Here is a 24,291-nt window from a genome sequence, read left to right as displayed (position 1 = left end):
GGGGGTGTCACCCCCTGGCACCACAGACCCTCCTTGGTACCCCCAGAAGGTCTCTGGCAAGATGATCCTATATCTGCTCCCTCTCCAACACAGCAGCCCCCTTCCAGGGATCAGCCCTGAGCCTAGCAGATGTGCAAGCTGGTCGACCCCCAAGGCTCTGTCAGGAGGAGAAAACTGGAAACAACCTAAAAGCTCATTCGGAAAACAATCTTATGGTTACCAAAGAGGAGAGAGGGGTCAGGGTGGGGGGGATAAATTAGGAGTTTGGGATTAACATACACACACTACTATAGGAAACAGATAAACAACAAGGAACAGGGAACTATATTCAATATCTTGTAATAACCTCTAATGGAAAAGAATCTGGAGAAGAATATATACTATATGTATAACTGAATCACTTTGCTGTATACCTGAAACTAATACAACATTGTAAATCAACTATACTTCTACTTAAAAAACAAAAACAAACAAAAAAAACTCATGCAGGAGAGTGACCGGATTTAGTGGGACTGAGGAATACTACACAGCCGTAAAGAAAGCACAGGGCAAGGGAAATACAGCCGAGTCAACGATAATAGTTGGAGACATCAATACCCCACCTTCAATAATGGATCGGGACTTCCCTGGCGGTCCAGTGGTTAGGACTCCACGTTTTCACTGCGTGGGGCCTGGGTTCAATCCCCAGTCAGGGAACTAAGATCCCGCAAGCCGCATGAGGCAGCCAAAAAAACAAACAAACAAAAAATGATAGAACAATGGACAAAAGATCAACAAGGAAACGGAAAACATGAACACCACCATAAACCAACAAGACCTGAAGGCATGTATAGAGCACTCCACCCAGCAAGAACAGAATACACATTCTTATCAAAGGCACATGGAACATTCTCTCCAGGATAGGCCATATTTGAGGTCATAAAACAGGACTCATTAACTGTGAAAGGACTGAATGAAATCATACGAAGTAGGTTCTCTGACCACAATGGAGTCAAGTTAGAAAACAGTAACAGAAGGAAAGTTTGAGACATTCACAAACATGTGGAAATTAAACAGTACATTCCTGAACAGCGAATGAGTCAAAGAAGAAATCACAAGGGAAATTAGAAAAATACTTTAAGATGAATGAAAATTAAAGTACAACATACCAAATCTTATAGGATACAACTAAAGCAGGTCAGAGGGAAATTTATAGATGTAAGCTCCTATATATTAAAGAAGGAGATTGCAGATTTCTATATATCAATTATACCTCAATAAAGCTTCATAAAATTTTTAAAATTAAAAACAATTTTAAAATTTTTCTAAAAAAAGAAGAAAGCTCTCAGCCTTAGCGCCATCTTCGGAGAAACCTCCGCGCCATGAGCGCGAAGTGGAGGAAGAAGCGAATGCGCAGGCTGAAGCGCAAAAGAAGAAAGATGAGGCAGAGGTCCAAGTAAACTTGTACACCCATGGAAGCCACAGGAGCAGAAACAAGGGAAGCCAGAGGCCAGGGACGCTGGTACAAATTGTTGGACTGCTTGCCTACTGTCTAGAATTTGTCTCAGTGGATCTGGAACATCGATGGCCATTCTGATCGCCTCGACCGCCTTTGAGAGACCCACCTTGCTCGTATCAAAACGGCCCCTTTTGGCCCTTTGCCCTGGACCTTTGACATACTGGACTAGTTCTATTCTCAGTTGTGGCTGAATGTAACATGTAACAATAAATAATATCTTTTGCTGTCTTAGCTGAAGAAGAAAAAAAAATAAAAAATAAATAAAAAATAAAAATAAAAAAAGAAGAAAGATTTCAAATCAAAAATTAATCTTCCACTTAAGAAACTGGAAAAAGAAGAGCAAACCAAACCCACAGTGAACAGACAGGGAAAACAATAAAGATCAGAGAGGATATAAATGAAATCGAGAATAGAAAAATACAGAAAATCAGTAAGATCAAAGTTGGTCCTTTGAAAAGATCCACAAAACTAACAAACCTTTAGCTACGTTAGCTAAGAAAAAAAGAGAGAAGACTCAAATTACTAAAACTAAGAATAAAAAAAGTGGATATTACTAGCCCTTACAGAAATAAAAAGGATTACAAGGAAATACTATGCTAACAAATCAAATAACCTATATGAAATGGACAAACTGCTAGAGAGACACAAACTACTGAAACTGACTCAAAAAAAAAAATGAATAGACCTATAACAAGAGATTGAATTCCTGATCAAAAATCTTCCCACAGGGCTTCCCTGGTGGCACAGTGGTTAAGAATCCACCTGCCAATGCAGGGAACCCGGGTTCCAGCCCCGGTCTTGGAAGATCCCATGTGCCGCAGAGCAATTAAGCCCGTGCGCCACAACTACTGAAGCCTGCGCGCCTGGAGCCCGTGCTCCGCAACAAGAGAAGCCACTGCGATGAGAAGACCGCGCACCGCAACGAAGAGTAGACCCCACTCACTGCAACTAAAAGAAAACCCACGCACAGCAACAGGGACCCAACACAGCCAAAAATAAAATTAATTAATTTTTGAAAATCTTCCCACAAAGAAAAGCCTGGCTCAAGTGGCTTCACAGGTAAATTCTAACAAATATGGAAAGAATTAATACCAGTCTTTCACAAACTCTTCCCCTAAACCAGGACAGTTTTTTTGTTTGTTTGTTTTTGTTTTTGTTTTTGCGGTACACGGGTCTCTCACCTCTGTGGCGTCTCCCGCTGCGGAGCACAGGCTCCGGACGTGCAGGCTCAGCGGCCCATGGGCCCAGCCGCTCCGCGGCATGCGGGATTCCCCCGGACCGGGGCACGAACCCGTGTCCCCTGCATCAGCAGATGGACTCTCAACCAGTGCGCCACCAGGGAAGCCCGAACCAGGACACTTTCTAACTCATTCTATGAGGTCAGCGTTACCCTGATACCAAAGCCAGACAAAAATATCACAAGAAAACCACAAATCCATCATCTTTTATGAACAAAGACACACACACACAAATCAACAACCAAAACTATTAAACCAAACCCAACAACCTAAAAAAAAAATTATGTGCAGGAATTCCCTGGTGGTCCAGTGTTAGGACTCCACGTTCTCACTACTGGGGGACCAGGTTCAATCCCTCGTCAGGGAACTAAGATCCCACAAGCCGTGCAGCGCACCCAAATTAAAAAAAAAAAAAATTACCATTGTAAAGCAATTATACTCCAATAAAGATGTTTAAAAAAAAAAAAAAATTACGTGCAATAGTCAAGTGATATTTATTCCAGGAATGCAATGTTGGTCCAAAATTGGGAAAAATCGATCAATACAATACACCATATTAATACAGTAAGTGACAAAACTGTATGCTTATCTCAACAGATGCAGAAAAAGCATTTGATAAAATCCAACACCCTTTCATGATAAAAACAGTCAACAAATTATGAATAGAAGGGAACTTTCTCACCTTGATAAAGGACATCTGCACAAAACCCACAGTTAACATCATACTTAACGGCGAAACACTCAAAGTTTTCCCTCTAAGATCAGGAACAACACAAGGATGCCCACCCTCATTTCTACTCAACATTGTACTGGAGGGTCCAGCCAGAGCAGTCAGGGAGAAAAAGAAATAAGGCATCCAAAGGAAGAAGGAAAACCATTCACAGATGACATGATCACGTCTATAGAAGACGCTGGGAAATCGCAAAATTTTTTAAAATTAGAGGTAATAAATTTAGCAAGGTTGCAGGATGCAAGATCAATATACAAAAATCAGTTATATTATTACATACCAGCAGTGAACAATCTGAAAATGAAATTAAGGGGACAATTTCATTTATAATAGCATCGAAAAGAATAAAATACTTAGAAATAAGTTTAACAAAGGAAGCACAAAACGTTTACATTGAAAACTAAAAAACACTGTTGAAATAAATTAAAGCCCTAATAAACGAAAAGACAGCTTGTGTTCACAGATTGGAAGACTTTTTTTTTTTTTAATTATAGTTGATTTACAATGTTGTGTTAGTTTCAGGCAGTGAATCAGTGAATCAGCAGTGAATCAGTTATAAATATACATATATCCGCTCTTTTTTTTAGATTCTTTTCCCATATAGGTCATTACAGAGCATTGGGTAGAGTTCCCTGCCCTATACAGTAGGTCCTTATTAATTATCTATCTTATATGTAGTAGTATGTATATGTTAATCCCAATCGCCTAATTTATCCCTCCTCCCTGGAAGACTTAATACTGTTAAGATAGCAGTACTCCCCGAATTGATCTAGAGATTCAATGCAATCCTCCTCAAAATCTCAACAGCATTTTTTGCAATAAGTGATAAGCTGACCCTAAAATTCACATGGAAATGCAAAGAACTCAGGATAGCCAAAACAAGCTTGAAAAAGAAGAACACAGTTGGAAGACTCACGCTACCCAATTTCAAAACTTACTGCAAAGGTACAGAAATGAAGACTGTGGGGTACTAGAATCTGGGTAGACATAAACATCACTGGAATAGATTTGAGAGTCCAGAAATATACTCTTGCATTTATGGCCAACTGATTTATTTTATTATTTTATTTTTTTGGCTGTGCTGCGGCATACGGGATCTTAGTTCTCCAAGCAGGGATCAAACCCATGCCCCCCTGCAGTGGAAGCGTGGAGCTCTAACCGCTGGACTGCCAGGTAATTCCCCAACTGATTTTTAACCCAAGGTGCCAAAACTGTTCAATGAGTAAAGAATGTTCAACAACTGGTGCTGGGACAACTGGATAGCTATAAGCAAAAGTATGACATTGGACTTCTACCCCACACCATATATAAAAGTTAATTCAAACTGGATCAGAGACCTCAATGTAAGAGCTAAAACTACAAAATATTTAAAAGAAAATATACGGGCTTCCCTGGTGGCGCAGTGGTTGAGAGTCCGTCTGCTGATGCAGGGGACACGGGTTCGTGCCCCGGTCCGGGTAGATCCCACATGCCGCGGAGCAGCTAGGCCCGTGAGCCATGGCCGCTGAGCCTGCGCGTCCGGAGCCTGTGCTCCGCAATGGGAGAGGCCACAACAGTGAGAGGCCCGCATAACGCAAAATAAATAAATAAATAAAAATTTAAAAAAATAAATAAATAAAAGAAAATATAGGAGTAAATCTTCATGGATTGGTCAATGGCTTCTTGGATATGACACCAAAAGCATAGGTGAAAAAAGAAAGAAAAGACAGGAGTTCATCAAAATTTAAAACTTTTCTGCTTCAAAGGACACAAGAAAGTGCAAAGACAACCCACATAATGGGAGAAAATATCTGCAAATCATTTATCTCATAAAGGGCTGTTCTTGATACCAGATGTAAAGAACTTTTGCAAACCAACAAATGAAAAGACAAATAACCCAATATAAAAATGGACAAAGGGGGACCTCCCTGGTGGCGCAGGGGTTAAGAATCCACCTGCCAATGCAGGGGACGCGGGTTCAAGCCCTGGTCCAGGGAGATACCACACGCCACAGAACAACTAGGCCCGTGCGCCACAACCACTGAGCCTGTGCTCTGGAGCCCACAAGCCACAATTACTGAGCCCGCGTGCCACAACTACTGAAGCCTGTGCACCTAGAGCCCATGCTCCGCAACAAGAGAAGCCACCGCAATGAGAAGCCCGCGCGCCGCAATGAAGAGTAGCCCCCGCTCACCGCAACTAGAGAAAGCTCGAGTGCAGCAACAAAGACCCAACACAGCCATAAATAAATAAATGTTTTTTAAAAATGGACAAAGGATTTGAATAGACATTTCTCTGTAGAAGATATACAAATGGACAATAAGCACATGAAAAGCTTACCGTTAGCCATTAGGAAAATAAGAAAAAAAAACAACCCATGATGAGCAAAATACCACTTCACACCCACTAGGAAGCTGAATTCAAAAAGACAGATAATAACAAGTGTTAATGAGGATGTGGAGAAACCAGCACTCTCCTACAATGCTGGTGAGCGCGTAAAATGATGCAGTCACTATGGAAAACTGTCTGGGGGTTTCTCAAGGTTAAACACAAGGATTACCATATGACTCAGCAATTCCACTCCTAGGTACATACCCAGAAGAAATGAATGCATATGCGCCCACAAAACTTTGTCCAAAAATGTTCACAGCAGCATTATTCCTAAGAGCCAAAAAGTGGAAACACCCCAAATGTCCATCAGGTGAGGACTGGATAAACATAAGGTGGCATAACCATAGAGTGGAATGTTATGCAGCCATAAAAAGGAATGAAGTTCTGATAGATGCTATAGCAAGGATGAACCTTGAACACATTAATGCAAAGTGAAAGCAGCCAGACACAAACAGCTACAGAGCATATGATTTCATTCATATGAAATGTCCAGAGCAGACAAATTCATAGACAGAAAGTAGATGAGCAGCTGCCAGGAGCTGGGGTTGGGGAGTGACTTGACTGCCTAATGGGCACAGTTTCTTTTGGGGACATGAAAATGTTCCGAAATTAGATACTGGTGATCACTGCACAACTCTGAATACACTAAAATCAGCCGGATAGTACCCTTTAAAAGGATGAATTTTATGGTCTGTGAATTATATCTCAGTAAAGATGCCATTTTAGAACAGAAAGCACAAGAGCCACCTATGTACCAACAAGGGGAAAAGTCCATCTTAAAAAGCTTTAAGATAAAAAACTACTGCTGAGGGACTTCCCTGGTGGTCCAGTGGTTAAGAATCTGCCTGCCAATGCAGGGGACATGGGTTTGATCCCTGGTCTGGGAAGATCCCACATGTCGCAGGGCAACTAAGCCCGTGCGCCACAACTACCGAGCCTGCGCTCTAGAGCCCGCGAGCCACAACTACTGAAGCCCGCGTGCCTAGAGCCTGTGCTCCAAAACAAGAGAAGCCACCGCAATGAGAAGCCTGCGCACCACAACGAAGAGTAGCCCCCGCTCACCGCAACTAGAGAAAGCTCACATGCAGCAACGAAGACCCAGAGCAGCCAAAAAACAAACAAACAAAAGAACTGCTGGGCTTCCCTGGTGGCACAGTGGTTAAGAATCTGCCTGCCAATGCAAGGGACACGGGTTCGAGCCCTGACCCGGGAAGATCCCACATGCCGCGGAGCAACTAAGCCTGTGCGCCACAACTACTGAGCCTGCACTCTAGAGCCTGCAAGCCACAACTACTGAAGCCTGCGCGCCTAGAGCCCGTGCTCCGCAACAAGACAGCCATGACAATGAGAAGCCCGCGCACCGCAACGAAGAGCAGCCCCCGCTTGCCGCAACTAGAGAAAGCCTGCGTGCAGCAACGAAGACCCAACGCAGCCAAGGATAAAAACAAACAAATAAATTTATTTAAAAAAAAAAAAAAGAACTTCTGCTGACCCACACAAACCAGTCTAACTCCAAGTGGTGACCAGCTCTGTTTGGCCCCAGCTGAGCAGCGGCTGGGGTCAGAGCTTGGCACCGAACAGGCTCTGCTACCTTTGCTGAGTGGGTCCCACTTCGTGATGGAGACGCAGATGGGTGAGTTTACACAGAAAGGGAGATGGATTTCGAGAGCATCTAATACACGCCAGGCACAGTACAAGGGGCTGGCACACACCTAGGAGCAAGGCCACGCCATCAGGGCACTCACCTACTACTGGGTGGTAGGATAATAAACCAAATAAACAGGTAGGACAAGGACGCGGAGTGACAAGTGCTTCCAGGAAAAAATAAGCAGAGCAAGAGGATGTTGTAATAGGGTGGGGACATTTTAGCAGGGTGGCCAGGGAGGGCCTCTTGAGGAGGAAACAATTTGAGCAGAGGCCCAATAGAGATGATACACGAGCCACACGGCTATCTGAGGGAAGGAGCTTTCCAGGCAGAGGTAATAGCACATGCAAAGGTCCTGAGGTTGGACTGTGTCTAACATGTTTGAGGAATAGTGTGGGGCCCTGTGTGGCTGGAACAGAGCAAGAAAGAGAGGAATAGGAGGAGGTGAGGGGAGACAGGTGATGGGGCAGGGGGAGGAGGGTAAGGATATCATGCAGGGCCTTCTGGGTGATAATGACGACTTTTTTGGCCGCACCATGCAGCTTGCAGGATCTCAGTTCCCTGACCAGGGATTGAACCCAGGCCACGGTAGTGAAAGCCCAGAATCCTAACCGCTAGGCCACCAGGTAACTTCCAAGGACTTTAGCCTTTACACTGAGGGAACTAGGAGCCATGTTGGGTTCTGAGCAGAGGAGGGGCACCTTCTTAAAAGGCCCCCTCCCACCACTGTAGGAAGAACTGCCTGGGGTGGGGGTGGTGAGTGGAGTCAGAAGGTGCAGGACCTAGCAGGAAGTGACTGCAATGGTCCAGGTCAGCACCCATGTTAGAGGGAATAATAACGGTTACAAAAACTAATAGCGGGACTTCCCTGGGGGCGCAGTGGTTAAGAATCCGCCTTCCAATGGAGGGGACACAGGTTCAAGCCCTGGTCCGGGATGATCCCACATGCCGCGGAGCAACTAAGCCCATGCGCCACAACTACTGAGCCTGCACTCTAGAACCCTCGAGCCACAACTACTGAAGCCCGCGTGCCACAATCACTGAAGCCCGCACACCTAGAGCCCATGCTCTGCAACAAGAGAAGCCACTGCAATGAAAAGCCCGTGCACCGCAACGAAGAGTAGCCCCCACTCGCCACAACTAGAGAAAGCCCGCGCACAGCAACAAAGACCCAACGTAGCCAAAAATAAATAAATAAAAAATAAATAAATTTATTTTTTAAAAAAAAACAACTAATAGCAAAGCTCTCCATGTACCAAGGCACAAGTATCATTTTTGCAGAAACCAACAAGCTGATTCTAAAATTTACATGTAAAGGTAAAGAAACTAGACTGGCCAAAACAATTCTGAAAAAGAACAAGGAATTCCCTGGTGGTCCAGTGGTTAGGACTTGGCTCTTTCACTGCTGGGGCCGGGTTCAATCCCTGGTTGGGGGACTAGGATCCCGCAAGACGCGTGGCACAGCCAAATTTTAAAAACTTAATTAATTCAAAATCTCTCAAAATGCATCACAGTTATAAGGCACACAGAAACGTGCAGATAAATATTTGTATCAGCATTGATCATAAGCACCCAGAACTGGAGACAACCCAGCATCCGTCAGCATCCTTCAGTGGGTGAACACTTCAACAGCCAGTGATCCAGACACACCATGAAATGCTCCTCAGCAACAAAAAGGATCAAACTATCAAGGCACACAGCCTTGGATGGCTCTCAAAGGTGTTATGCAGAATGAAACAAGCCAGACTCAAAAGGCTGCATGAGTCTATTTATATGACATTCTGGAAAAGGCAAAACGATAGAATGGAGTGGGGCGGGGCGGGGGGGGGTGACTGCAAAAGGACACAGGGGATTTTGGAGGGTGATAAGAGTGTTCTATATTGTTTGTGGTGGTAACTCTTTGTGTGTTCACTATATGTAAATTTTATACCTCTAGGGTGGGGGGAAAAAACCCACAAAAATGAGCATGCTCTGTGTTCTGATACACTAAGATCTCCAAGAAATACTGTTAAGTGACAATCTCATCGTTCACAACAGGGTGTTAAGCTGGGCGGGAGAGGGAAGTGGATACACACACATTCGTATTTGCTTCCATTTGCATTGAGAAACTGGGAGGACGCAGGAGAGGAGCGAGGGTGGTTAGCCATGGCTGTAGAAGTAGGAGGACAGGAAGCAAGCTTCTCTCTCTCCATTCTTTCTGATATTTTTGAACTTGGTTCCATGTTGGAAATACCACCTATTCAAACAATTATATTAAAAAGAACACTCGGACTTCCCTGGTGGCACAGTGTTAACCACTGTGTGTTGGCAGTGTTAATCCACCTGCCAATGTAGGGGACACGGGTTCGATCCCTGGTCCGGGAAGATCCCACATGCCGCGGAGCAACTAAGCCCATGTGCCACTACTACTGAGCCTGTGCTCTAGAGCCTGGAATTCATAACTACTGAGCCCGCATGCTGCAACTACTGAAGCCCGCGCACCTAGAGCCCGTGCTCCGCAACAAGAGAAGCCACCGTAATGAGAAGCCTGTGCACCGCAACGAAGAGTAGCCCCTGCTCACCGCAACTAGAGAAAGCCCACGCACATCAACGAAGACCCAATACAGCCAAAAAAAAAAAAGAATCTTCAACGCTTCCAAGGGATAGTGTACAAAAAGGAGAAAAAAAGTAACTTTGTGGCAAGGAAAGCTGACAGACATGCCATCTCACCCAAAAGATCAAGGTCAACATCACCCACGGGAAGCTTTATTGATATCACGGACCACGGATAGGATGTGAGAAGAGTACCTCATCTTTGTGGTCCTCTTCCCCACAACCCACAGCCCCACTCAAACCATGAGAAAATACCAGATAAACCCAAATTGCGGGACAGTCTATAAAATACCAAGGTCATGAGGGCTACCCTGGTGGCGCAGTGGTTGAGAGTCCGCCTGCCAATGCAGGGGACACGGGTTCATGCCCCGGTCCGGGAAGATCCCACATGCCACAGAGCAGCTGGGCCTGTGAGCCATGGCCGCTGAGCCTGCACATCCGGAGTCTGTGCTCCGCAGCGGGAGAGGCCACAACAGTGAGAGGCCCGCTTACCACAAAAAAAAAAAAAAAAAAAAACCAAGGTCATGAAAAGCAAAGGCTGTGGCGCTGTCATAGCTGGGCGGAAGCTAAGGAGACGGGATGACCCAATGCGATGTGGGATCCTGGATGGGGTCCTGGGACAGAAAAAGGACGTATTGGGGACAACTGCGGAAATGTGAATCAATTCTGGCTTTCGTTAATAATGATAATATGCCAAGGTTAATTTCTTAGCTGTGAGAAATACACCACGGCAAGGTAAGAGGTTAACCTTAGGTAAAGACGGGTGAAGAGTATATGCGAGCTCTCTGTGCTATCCCCATAACTTTCCTGTATGTTTACAGCTTGCTTACTTTCTGTAAATCTAAAGTTATGCCAGCATAAAAAATGTCTTAAAGAAACAAAACAAAGGCAAAAACCCCTCAAGACACTAAATAGCAAAGAACTTGGCGTGAGGCATGACACATTCCAGCGAGATTTTGGACTATCAAAGATAAGACCTGGGAATTCCCTGGCGGTCCAGTGGTTAGGACTCAGAGCTCTCACTACCAGGGCCTGGGTTCAATCCCTGGTCAGGAACTAAGATCCCGCAAGCTGCACGGCACGGTCAAAAAAAAAAAGAAGAACACAAAACCAAAACCAAACAAAAAGACAGACTTAATCCTGGCATTTAATGTGGTGGTGGGGGGGCATTCACACATAAAAAAAATAAAGAAAAAGAATCTGAGAAGAGCTACAAGCTGATGAAGGTGGTCCCAAGCAAAAGGCAAGAAGAACCTCCACCTTACTCTTCCTATAGGAGAGAACTGTATTTTACAGCGAGTAAACAGTCCAAGAACTCTTGTAATTAAAAATCAAGCTAGATGGACCTAGAGACTGTCACACAGAGTGAAGTAAGTCAGAAAGAGAAAAACAAATATCGTATATTAATGCATATATGTGGAATCTAGAAATATAGCACAGATATTTGCAAAGCAGAAATAGAGACAGAGATGTAGAGAACAAATGTATGGATACCAAGGGGGAAGGGGAGGGTGGGAGGAATTGGGAGATTGGGATTGACACATATACACTATTGATACTATGTATAAAATAGATAACTAATGAGAACATACTGTATAGCACTATGTTAACTCTACTTAATGCACCGTGGTGACCTAAATGGGAAGGAAATCCAAAAAGAGGGGATATATGCATATGTATAGCTGATTCATTTTGCTGTACAGCAGAAACTAACACAACATTGTAAAGCAGCTACACTCCAATAAAAATTAATTTTAAAAAAATCAAGCTAGGACATCCTTTTGCCAGGAGCGTATTCCAGGTGGGGGCCTCCCCACCTCAGAAAGTGGCCTGCTCTGAGCTTGCTGTCAACCTGCGCCAGGCGGTGCCACCGGGAGATGCCACTAGGGCAGAGGCCGCTGGAGCCGGGCTTCCTCCTGAATGGCTTCCGCCTAGACGAGGGTAAGTGTCGCAAGATGAGGAGACGTGTCAGCCCAAACCACAGGCAGCCTCTCTCAAGCTGAGTGGGCGGCTCACAGCCCCCGGTCACAGGCCCCTGATCTTGACTTATAGATCCCTGGGACTCCATCGCCCCACCAGCCAGAAAAGAACAACTCTGAGGGTATCATCCTCAAAGCCACTGGCTCCCTGGCTGCAGGGCCTGCTGAGGGCCTTGTAGGCAAGCAGGCTGTGACCCTCCAGAAGGATCCTGGCCATGAGCACAGAAGACAGAGGCCCCGTGGCTGGGACAGTAGGGGCTGTGTCCCCAGTCCACCCCGGGGCTTCCTCCAGGGCTGGCCTGGCTGTGCCAGGGCGTATCACCCGGCAAGCAGACGTAACCCCAGCTGGGACTGTTCCTGCCTGCTGTGCTCGCCTGCTGGCCTGCCAGTCCCTAGAGACTCTTATGGCTGGGAAAACGTGTCATGGGGCAGAGTCTCCAGGGTGCCTCGTCCTCCTCCTCTGTCTGGGCATCAGGGTGTCATCAGGGCCCTGGGCAGCTCTGCTGGCCACCTGTCCACACGCTATGGGTCTGTGATCCAAGCGGGTTCAAGTTTAGGCAAAGGAGGTCTCCCAGAACAAACAGAGCATGGTTCTCCATGCTGTGGCATTTGACTGGAATCCCCCTGGGAGTTTCAAGTTGGTCTGGGGAGGGGTCTGGCACTGGGCATCTCCCCGTGACGGACACTAATGGGCTGCCAGGACTCAGAAGCGATGACCCCAGCAGCTTCCTTTCCTTGGTTCTTGGTCCAAGCAGGCACTTGGGTATCCTCGGGCAGGGGGGTGGGGGTGGGAGGGAAGCTGCCTTCAGACCTCGGGTCCCCGTTGAGAGAGTGTGCGAGCGCCCAGACAGAGTGGCTGCCTGGTACCCAGGCAAGAAGCAAGAGTCGGAAGGGATGGCTCACTGGAAGCTGTGCAGGACCTCAGTCACCTCAGCCCAGGGAGGGGCCCCTGCTCGGCCCCATCTCACAGCCAGGAAGCCGGTCCAGAGAGACAGCCATGCCTGGCCGGCCCCGAGGTCTTAGCGTGTTACTGTTATTACCCTGTGCCCAAAGGGCAAATCACAGCCCTCCCCATAAAAAGGATACACTTGCTTCTGTCCCCCCTGGAGCACCCCAAAACCCTCTTCTATTCTCAGTCCCACACAACCCAGGTGGGCTATGAGCCCCTAAAGGCAAGTCACAGGGCTGTCCGCTGGTCCCCTTCTCAGTGGACATCTGTGCAGTGAAATTAATCCAAGTTTGGTCTTAAGGTACCTTCACGGAACAAATATGCGTGCTCCTACCCTGTGCCAGAATGGCGAGGAACGCTCGAAGATCCCTGCCCTTGCGGACCTGCCGTCCGCGGGGTGGGGAGAAAACAACACACAAAACAGTTTCCGGTCCTAAGATGAGCTCTGAAGAAAACACATCTAGGCACGCGGTCTGAGTGCCAGGGCCCTGTGTGAACCAGGGTAGGTCAGGGACGGCCTCTCAGAGGGGTAAGGTTTGAGCAGGGACCCAAGGAGAGAGGGGCAGGGTGTGGAGAACTCTGGACAAAGAGGAGATGTGGAGAAAGGAAGAGAAAGGCCCCGAGTAGGCGTGAGTCTGGGGGGTTCAGGGGCGGCCAGGAGGCTGTGTGGCCGGCGGGATGAGCTTGGGGGGCAGTGGGAGCAGGCGAGGGCGGGGGTGTTGGGGGGCCAGTGGAGGACTTGGACTTTTAGCCCAAGTGTGGGGGCCGCAGAGCGTGGTGGGCAGAAGAGGGACATGCCCAGACTCAGGTGTTCACAGGTACCCTGTGGACACTGTGGGCGGTGGGGGAGGCAGGGCGGGTGCCAGGGGACCAGGGCAGAGGCAGCTGCACTGGTCCAGGTCGTGGAAGGGGTCAGGACGGGTGAAGCGCGGCGAGGACACGCTGATGTGGGAGCCCTGGGATGGACTCTTTGGCCAATCCCAAGTCCACTCATTCAACCCAGGTGAACAGCTGCCGGGCAGCATCCTGGCCTCCACACCCAGGGAGGGGAGGGCCACACACCCAGTGCTGGCCATCCATCTCCCCATGTCCTCCTCTGTGTAGACACGTGTTCTACACAGGTGTCCCATGTCCACGTGCAAATCCTGGGAGTGGGTGACTAGACACAGCCTGAGCATCCATCACCACCAAGAGGCTGGTGAACAAACAAAGGTGGCTTTGTACCATGGAGTACTATGCAGCCGTGACAACAACAAGAAAGCACCCTGTGTAACAGGCCATGAGCCTCGAGCCAGGGCCCACAGCCAGGCAGGAGGGCACAAAGGTCCTCGTGTAGCAGTCACCTACCTGCTTCCAGGCAGCTGCTGCCTGTCCTCGTCTAGACAGAAAGACCTACTGCCTCCTCCAAGAAGCATTCCCTGACCACCATTCCCACCCCAAGGCTCCCTATGGGGCCGCCGTCTCCCACATGCCTCCACTCCCTTCTCACTGGAAAGTACCTCCTCAGAGAAGGACCTCTAGGGCCTCTCAGGTAGAGTGAACAAGTGGGTAAGGATGGGGCTCAGAGCCTCACCCTCACCGCCTGCCCCATTTCTGCCCCTCAACTGCCTCATCTGTAAAATGGGGCCAAGCTGAGGGGACGTACAGACAGCACTCAGTGCCTAGCACACGGTGAGTATGTCAAGGGCAAGGAAAGTCCATTCAGTGTGACAGGAAGACCAGAGCCGCCCCCCAATCGCCACCAGAGGAGGCAACTCGAGCAGCTGAGCCATGGCACCGGGCACCCCAATGGGCACTGCAAAAATCCCCACAAGGGCTTCACTTATTCCTCAACACCCGGCTTTGTTCCAGAAACTTCTGAGGTACAAATGCAGTGCAGAGGGAGGGAAAACTGGACCCTGTGAAGCTGGAGCCAAGGGGAAAAGGGAGGCTGGAAAATCCAACGGAGCCAGGGGTGAGGATGCTACTTCAGGTACAGGACAGCAGGCCTGGGGGAAGGGGGCCACCCATGAAGGCCGAGGCTCTGGGTTCAAGTCTGGCCACTTGGGCAAACCTCTGTGACTCAGTTTCCTCGTCAGTAGACGGAGATCAAGCACTGGCCTCGAAGTAGGTGAGGCGCCTTGTACCCAGGTCCCAGCATGGATCCTGGCAAGCAGCACGTGAGACAGCACTGTCCTCTCTCACCGGGACAGCCGCAGTGACTCCTGCTGGCCCCCCACCTCCATTCTTACTGCTCTGGGAGGGTCAGGAAGCTCCAAGCAGCAGTTACAAACATTTCGACGAAGCAGGACCCCTAGGATGTGCTGCGTGGTTGGAAAACAAGTTTCTGAACGATATAAACAGGGTAGTCCCAGTTCTGGAAAGAAGATGTACCCCCAAAAGAAGCAACCCCGAATAGTGCTGTGTATTTTCTATAGGTACCAGCGTGTCCATATGTACGTAAACACGAGAGGGCTCTGACAGGATATATGCCAAACTGACAATGGTGCTTCCACATGGAGCTGGAAGGAAGGGACAGGGTGGGCAATGTATCCTTCATCTGTCATGGTTTCCCTTTTTCCGAGAACTCAGTCTTCAGTGTTCTACTTATGTAATTAAAATTAGGGGGCTTCCCTGGTGGCGCAGTGGTTGAGAGTCCACCTGCCGATGCAAGGGACACGGGTTCATGCCCCGGTCGGGAAGATCCCACATGCCACGGAGCGGCTGGGCCCGTGAGCCATGGCCGCTGAGCCTGCGCGTCCGGAGCCTGTGCTCCGCAACGGGAGAGGCCACAGCAGTGAGAGGCCCGCGTACCGCAAAAAAACCACAAAAAAACACAAACAAAAACTTAGGAAAAATAGGCATCTGACAGGCAGTTTCCTGACCCCCATGGGCCCAGTGGTCTTGCCTTCGACTCAGGTCCCTTTCCATATCTGAAGGGGGCACCTGTGGAGCCCTCTGCCTGGGACACCCTTCTCTGGGGTCTGCAAGGGGCTGGCTCCATTGCAGGCCCGCCCTGACCACCCCGTCTGAAGCAGCCCCTGCCCAACCACTCTCTCACTCTCCCCATCGTTTTCACTGCACTTCTCCATCTTCAGAATGTCACTGCTCATTTAACCATTCTGCTGACCTCTGTCCATCTCGGTCCCCGCTGGGTCCCCAGCACCCGGCATGCTGTCAGACACAGAGTTAACCTCAAGGATCCGGAAAGCCAGAAATCGCTCCATCCGTCACCTCGGCCCCAGCCCCAGATACAAGCACCGTAGTGTCCACTACTGACCTGACAGCCAAAAGCCATGGCCACAACTTCCCAACCCCACTATCCCCGGGCAGTGGGCTCTGGAGGAGACAGGCCCGGCTCAGGGCCCGCTCCTGCCCTCCTCCCTATGTGACTTCAAGCCAGTCCACCTCTGAGGCCTCAGTTTCCCTACCTGTGAAGCAGGGATGCTAAGGGCAGTATCTGCCCCCAAGGATGGCTGGGACCATGTGGTCAGATTTTAGACATAAGTCCCTGGGGCACGACACACAGTGACTCTCCACAAACATCAGCTCTTACTGTGTTATAAACATCCAGCAGCAGGTGAAACCGAAAGGGCCACCCAGCTCCCTGTTGAAGGTGAGGGTGACTCCAAAGGGGAAAATCCCCAGCATCTAGCAGGGACCTCACTGCCAATACTAACAGGAACCCCAATGTACCTGGAAGCAGGAGCCTTTTCTCTCTAGTGCCATTTTGCCTCGGAGGCAGGGTAATTTTTTTCTTTATTCGGACTGGGGCTAATGGACTATAAATATCTCATTATTGGCTTGCATTTTTCCAAAGCTCTAACAATAAGGGCTTAATTACAGTATGCGGTTGGCAACCCCAGTAAATTAAGGGTTAGCCGACGTCCCCATTTCTTTCTGCAGCTGAGGGGCCTGTAATTTCGGCATTTTTATTCAAATCGGGCAAAAGCTTGGCAGATGTGGCTCTGAACCAAATGCAAACACCGGAGAGACACAGGGTTCCATGCCATGCCCAGCGTTTTCTGCCCGCACTACCTTTGAAAACTCCAAATCTGGAACTGTCCACGAGGCCATCCTCTGCCCTCACCCACAATGAACTGGACTTTTTACCAGAGGATTTCAATCCGTGTACCTAGCAAGGGCCATTATCCCCAGACAAATAACTCTGAAAAGCATTTGGGCAGCCCAGAGCTGAGCTCTGGAGAAATCTGTCTTCCTGGTTATAAACATAATCCCCAAATGAGCCAAAACGAATAAAGAATTATGTGGGGAGACAACCCACATGTGGGGTTCGAAGCTGTACATTTTTCCAGGCTTTTTACTATGAAAATACAACTGTTTGGAATAAGATGGGCTCACACGTCCATTTGGTCTGGGCCCTAACAGGTCTTGCACAGGCTTTCTGGGTCATTCAATTCTCTTCTAGATCACTCTGAGTAGTTATTTCGTAGTTGGTTGTCTGGACACATTGTCTAGTCAATTCGATACTGTTGGGCCTTTTTTGCTCCCAATTTCCCACCATCATATGCTGAATGAGCATAAAAAAACTCTCATGGCCAGTCACCATTCCCACTGAGAAACAGCAGGAACGGGCTCCCACAAGCATTTCAGGACCTGGTTCACCAGCTGGTTCCAGCTGCATCCCCAGAGCTCAAAGTACACTGACAGGTGCTCAATGAGTGTCTGTGCTAAAATGAGGCGTTACTTATATTAACAATCATGAATTCCTTTTCTTTAAGGAAAGAGAAATGAACAACTGATCTTCAGAGTCCTGACCCAGGGCTATACAAAATGCACAGGTCTAATGTTTCACAAGGATTAGCTCATTCGAATGCTCAGCCCGCTCCCAGGAGAGAGGAACCATCATGAACCCCGCTTTCCAGACAAAGAAACTGAGGCCCAAGAAGTGAGGTCATTCAGCTGATGGATGCCACCTTCCCACAGGTGCCTCTGGACTCTGCCTGCTCCGGCTGGCCTGGGTACTACAGATCACACAGGCAAAGGCCCTTCGGCTTTGCCTGAAACGAAGGACCATGGAAACAGCAGCTGTCATTTGAACACCGAAGAGCTGTTAAGGGACAAACCAGCCCAAAGAGCAAGCCATGTGCCCACCCCTCAGTCTGGCAGGGACGTGAGCCAACGGTCATCTGACACGCATTCATCCAGTACCCACTGTGTGCCCCGCAGCGGCCCCATGATACAGCTACGTCTCCCTGCAGGGACCCATCACCCGAGACCAAATGGAAACGCAGCTGGAAACGGTAGAGTCCGTGGGTAGCTGCTTCTTGTCAAAAGAAAAATGGCACCGGGCCCTACATGTGCTCACAGCCACTACTCACTGAGAGCGCCGAGGCGGAGCTGCACATCAAAGGCAAGAGCCCTCAGCTTGCCCAGAACCAGATCCAGAAGGATCACAACAGTGCCACCAGCAGCTCTCCCTCTACCCAGGGCCCTCCCTGGCCTCCAAGTCTCCACGTGGCCTGCACCCCGCCCCACCCCAGTACCCCCCTCACCTCACCTCCCCCCACTCGCCCACTATACCGTGTTCCAGGCACACTCCCACCTCAGGGCCTTTGCCCTGGCTGTTCCCACAGCCTGGGACGCTCTTCCCACAGATCTCCACAGGTCCTCCCTCACCTCTTAAGTCTCTGTTCAAATGTCACCTTCCCATGGAGGCCTTCCCTGACCCTCCATTTAAACCTATAACCTCCCCCTGCCCTCTCCATAATCTTCTCTTTTTTTTCCATAAAACGGTTATCTTCTACCTTGTTTCTTCTTTATCTGCATCCTGCTGGAAGGTCAGCTCCCCCAGGGCAGGGGCTTTGGTATCTTGCTCAGGGCTGTGTCTGCAGCCCTAGAACAGAACCGGGCACAGAGTGAACATGCTCAGAAAACACTTTTCAATGAACGAATGAAAAATGCATGACCTTTTACCTTTTAAGTGCTTTTTCACACCAGACACTCTTCCGAGACTCATTTAATCCTCACTCCACCCTCAATGCCCTAAGAGGTGAGACACACCCAACCTGGTGGCCTGAATGGGGCCCATGAGGAGGTAATGTTAAGAGCCCCATTTCCCAGCAGGGGAAACTGAGGCTCGGAAGACAAAGACTGACAGGATCAAGTCCAAGACTGGGAGACTCCAAGCTGGAGGCCTCAACCTCTGCCTCCCCTTCCTGCTCTTTTCCCAAGGGAATATTTCTACAGCCCTTCCCTTTGCCAGACCCTGAGGCTAAATGACAAGGGTCACCAGGGAGCCACATCCTCCCCTCTCTTTAGGGCCACAGGTCTATCTGCTGGTACAGGGCAGGACAAGCCCTGGGCCTTAACCTTAAAGGTTTCCGGGGCCAGGAGGCTTCGGACAAATATGAAATGGGCCTGGGCAAGCACTAGGGAGTAGTGGGGACTCTGGCAGCTCAAGGGGCCACTCCTAGTCTGATGGGGCAGCCAGTGGCTGCTGCTTCTGAGACCCAGGCAGTTGGTGCCAGGCACAGGCCCAGGGAGGCCAGAATACGATGATTATAACAGCAGCAGCCACGGGTACAGGGTCCATGCACTCAACACACGTTAGCTCACCCTGTCCTGCAGAGAGGGCCTAGTAATCACCCCATTTTACGGAAAAGGAATCGGGCCATAGTCACACAGCCAAACATGCTAGAGCCAGGCCTAGGGCCCAGAGCCTGTGCTCTACACCACTAAACCCTAAACATCTTTGGGGTTTTTGCTAGCATGACCAAAATCTGATTTTGATGCAAAATCTCACTTTTAAATGTTGACAGCTAATTAAAAACAAAACATTTTAGGGCTCCCCTGGTGGCGCAGTGGTTAAGAATCTGCCTGTCAACGTAGGGGACACAGGTTCGAGCCCTGGTCCGGGAAGATCCCACATGCCGCAGAGCAACTAAGCCCGTGCGCCACAACTACTGAGCCTGCACTCTAGATCCCATGAGCCACAACTACTGAAGCCTGCGCGTCACAACTACAGAAGCCCGCGCGCCTAGAGCCCGTGCTCTGCAACTAGAGAAGCCACTGCAGTGAGAAGCCCGCGCACGGCAAGGAAGAGTAGCCCCCGCTCGCCGCAACTAGAGAAAGCCCGCGTGCAGCAACGAAGACCCAACGCAGCCAAAAATAATAAAGTAAATAAATTTATAAAAAACAAAACAAAACATTTTAAACTCCATGCTGGTGAAAAAAAAGACGGAGCAAGCAGGCTTCGGCCCCCGTGGCCATGGACCTGCAACCCCTGGTACGGGGCTGGGCTATCTGGGCTATTCTCACTCTCGGATCAAGTTCTTAGAAAAGCCACAAGGAGGAGGCAAGGAAACAGAGCAGCCCGTGCTGCCCCCAAGGCACAGAGCTTGATATGCTCTCCTGTTTGTTCCTTGAAACCAGCCGGGAAACCCTCTGTGTGGGTCCAGGGCGCAAGGGAGGAAAAGGGTCTTCAGCTGCAGCACAGTTTAGCCAAAGTCACAAAAAGAAGCAGGCAGTGGGACTCAAAGCGAGGCCTGCCTGCCATCCCCCTATGGCAGGGCTTTGTAGCTGAGAAGCCTTACCCACACTCCAGAAATAAAAAGAAGTTGGCTCCTGTCTGAGCACCCCATACCCAAAGAGAGGCCTTTTTACAGCTTTGGCTCTCGGGCCCTGAATTAATGCGCTTAACGACCGACGTCACGCTGCAGGCTCTAGGAGGAGGTTGCCACAGGAGCCAGCTCAATAGCAGTTGGCCGTTGCCAGATGCCAGGGTGGGTGGGAGGGAAAGGTGAAGGGCAGGGGGCCCGAGAAGAGGTGGGGATGGGAGAGAGACCCGGGGTCTCCAACCCAGAGCCCTCAATCCCTCACTGAACAACCTCGAGCAAGAATGCGCAGCTCTCTGAGCCTCAGTTTTCTGCTCTAGAAAATGGGATCACAGCAGTGCCAGTCTCATAAGGCTTAAATGAAGTCCAGTGTGTAACTGCAGAGCACTTTTAATTCTGACTAGCCTTTGTTGTCGATACGTAAGGAACCAGCCTGGGGAGTAACAGCCCCATCCAAGTACACCTACTGTGTGCCAGGCACCATGCTAAGTGAGCACTTTCAACACACCATGTCACTGCATCCTTCCAACAGTCTTGTTGAGGGTCCATCGCCCCATTTTTCAGAGGGGAAACTAAGGCTCAAAGAGGTCAAACAATCTGTGCGAGGTCACAAGGCAGGTGAAATGGACAGAGCTTTACAGACGCTCACCGGAAGCCTGGGCAGACGGGAAGATGGCCAAGCAGGGGGCCCACAGCCCAGCCCGAGGCTCAACCCACGCCGCGCTGATCCCAAGTACACACCTTTCCGCCACAGTAGACAGAGGGCATTGAGCCAGAGACAAAGCAGCAAAGGAGGAAATTCGTGCTGCTGGGAGCAAAACCCCAGGCCTCTGGGAAGGCAGGGGCGGGGCTGGGTGCCCAGCTGGGCTCCACTGAGTGCCAGCCTGGTGGCCTTGGGCAAATAGCAAGTCTTTTCTGAGCTGAACCAAGAAACAACTCAGCTTGGGGCCTGCTGGATGAACATTATCTCTTAACATTGATAACAACAATAATAATAATGATGACTATGACGTTATTATTTGGCAGCCACAGTCACAAATGGAGTCCTTCCCAGAATGCAGAAGTGGCCACCCATCTGGGAGGCAGAAGGACAAGAGGTGGGGGAAGGGAGAGGGGAGAACCAACCGCCCTCAGTGGCCACAGGGTCCATTCGCATCCATTAGCTTCCTGAATCCTGGAAACAGCCCAGAGAGTGGAATTTGTCCACTGGACAGATGGGCAATCTGAGGCTTCTCAGGGCTGCCTAGGGAAGGCTGTATACCAGCTCTTGCCACCACAACCTGATCAGGCAAGAAGTTCCTTCCCAGGATCCAAGGAGGGCCCCCAATTTTCAGGCTTTAGCTTGGGGTTTGGACCCTATGTTCCAAGGCCCCGGAGGCACCCTGACATGGGCCAGGAGAGACTCCTGGAGGAAGTTCCCCCTGGGGTCCTACTTCCAATAGAAAGGAGTTCAGGTCTCATCCTTCAGCTCCCTTCTCCTCTGCTTGCTCCCACCACCCCCTGCCACAGAGGTGACGGCTAGTGCACTGACAGGCAGATTAGGAGAAGGACAGACACCAGGACAGACAGACAAAAGGGTCCACTTGGAAGAGAGGAGCCAGCGTTCACCAGGCACCAAGTTGAAGAGTCAGCCCAGGAGAGCCAGACAACAGGGTCTCCTAGGTCCAGCCAGCCAGTCAGACAGACAGCAGAGGCCAGGTGGGTAACCCAACAGAGGAATAGCTAAGTGTTAAAGTCTGGGAAGGGCACGGATGGGCAACCAGACAGGACAGGTCATTCTGGATAGCTAGCCAGGCAGCAGGGGGCTGCCCTGCGGTACTGGACAGATGGATAGCCAAATGGTGGCGGCGGGGAAACCTATCCAGGACAGAGAGACAGCCAACCAGACGACAGAAACTGCTCCAGATAAATGAACAGCCAGCCAGACCGCAGGGATCGGCCCAATAGATATCTAGGTGACAGGTTTCGGACAGAGAAGGGGAACCTATCCCTGACCCACAGACAACCAGATGGCATAATTCACCCACTACAGCCGGGGGCCAGAGAGTCGGCGGGGGTTCACCGCACCTCCTGGCCCACGCCCCCCAGCCCCGGCAGGGAGCCCTCCGCCCAGGGCGTCCCACAGGGCCCGCCTCCCTGTCCCCGTCCCCGTCGCGGGCACGCAAGCGCCGCAGTTACGCCGGCGGCGCAGGACGCGCCATTCCCGGTCCGCCCTCCGCGCCCTAGGCCGCCGCCTGCCCGCTGTCGCCGCCCCGCTCGCTCACCGGCCCACGAAGTTCTCGAGCACCGAGCTCTTGCCGGCGCTCTGGCCGCCCACCACGGCGATCTGCGGCAGGTCCAGGTGGCAGCTCTGGCCGATGGAGCTGAAGGCATCCTGCAGCTTGTTGACCAGCGGGATCAGCTCTTCCATCCCGCGGTTGCCCATGGCGCCGGCGGCCCCGGCCCGAGAGCCCAGCGCTCCCCGCCCGCCCCTGGCCCTCGACGATGCGGCCCCGCGGCGTCCGCGGCCGTTGCTCCCCGCCCGCCCGGGCCTCGGCGCGACGCCCGCTCCCGGCTCGGCCTCACGGTCGCCGCCTCATCCGGTTCTCAGGCAACACCCGACCCAAGCGACCTCCCGCCCGGGCCCTGGGGCTGCACCCAAAGCTCTCGCGCCACCCCCGATTGGTCGGCTGCGCTGTCACTCGTGCACACAAGCCAATGAAAGCGAAGCACGGGCCTACGGCCAAATAAGTCTTCCCCCTGGGGACCTTCTCTCGGACTCATTGGACAAAAGAACTGTCGCTATTGTGCTAGAAGCCAATAGCGGCGGGAAGCGAGTTATCCAGGCCCGGAGGCGGTGTTTCGGGAAAAGGCATTTTGGCCCCGCCTATTGGGGGCAGTTCCAGGATAGCAGGAACATCCGCCAATCTTATTGGCAGGGAGACCGCCAGTCAACAAAGCTGGCCAATGATACTAGGGATCGGTTCTTAACCACGGTCTGTCACTTGACGCTACCTAGTTCCCTAAAAATTTCCCATTGGTTTATATAAATATCACCCCGTTTCATCAGCCAACAAATCAAGAGAGTGGGACTTAACCTCCGAATCTTGACTCTGATTGAAAACTGTACCTGTCCATCAAAGAACCTCCTCCCGTTCTTGTGATTGTCGTGTCTACTGGAGTCTTCCGGAGCAGAGGGTAGGCCCGCAGTACTCGCCAACGCGCGCCACCTCCTGGTAGGATGCAGTGGCGATCCTCACTTGTGAGTTTCTGGGCTCTAGAGAAAACTAAAAGTCCCAGAATGCGTCTCGGGCCCGGGCTTGCAAATCAGCTCCCTGCGCGGGGTCCCAATGCACTTTGAAGGTGAGAGTCAGGCTGTTAATGGTTCCTAGGGAGAGGCAGTCTAGCACGGCCTCGCTGGCTCCCACTTTCATTCCTATTAAGACGTCTCCATGCCCTTGCAAACGCTGTGCTTTCCTCTAGGAATACCTTCCGCTCACGCCTGTCTTGATGCGGCTAACGCTGCAACGTTGTTCCCCTGCCTCTTGAACTTCAACGCATCTTGGATCTTTTTTTTAAAAATAAATTTATTTATTTTTTATTTTTGTCTGTGTTGGGTCTTCACTGCGTGTGGGCTTTCTCTAGTCGCAGCGAGCAGGGGCTACTCTTCGTTGCAGTGCGTGGGCTTCTCATTGCAGTGGCTTCTCTTGTTGCAGAACATGGGCTCTAGGCATGTGGGCTTCAGTGGTTGTGGC

General features: G+C 50.3%; 1 protein-coding gene across 9 annotated transcripts in view; it reads right to left on the bottom strand.

The window, feature by feature from the left end:
- Window positions 1-23,139, bottom strand: part of DNM2 (dynamin 2) — a 93,447-nt gene extending 70,308 nt beyond the window's left edge. For all 9 annotated transcript variants that reach the window (XM_060007756.1, XM_060007757.1, XM_060007750.1 and 6 more), the window contains exon 1: window positions 22,822-23,139. In XM_060007756.1, coding sequence (XP_059863739.1) covers window positions 22,822-22,982 — 161 coding nt within the window. In that variant the 5' untranslated portion in view covers window positions 22,983-23,139. The remainder of the gene's footprint in view (window positions 1-22,821) is intronic.
- Window positions 23,140-24,291: the final 1,152 nt, after the last annotated feature.

The sequence above is a fragment of the Delphinus delphis genome, chromosome 3 (genome assembly GCF_949987515.2).
Source record: "Delphinus delphis chromosome 3, mDelDel1.2, whole genome shotgun sequence".
Classification (NCBI taxonomy): domain Eukaryota; kingdom Metazoa; phylum Chordata; class Mammalia; order Artiodactyla; family Delphinidae; genus Delphinus; species Delphinus delphis.
The sequence above is the reverse complement of the archived record's forward strand: the minus strand, read 5'-3'. Positions and strand labels throughout refer to the sequence as shown.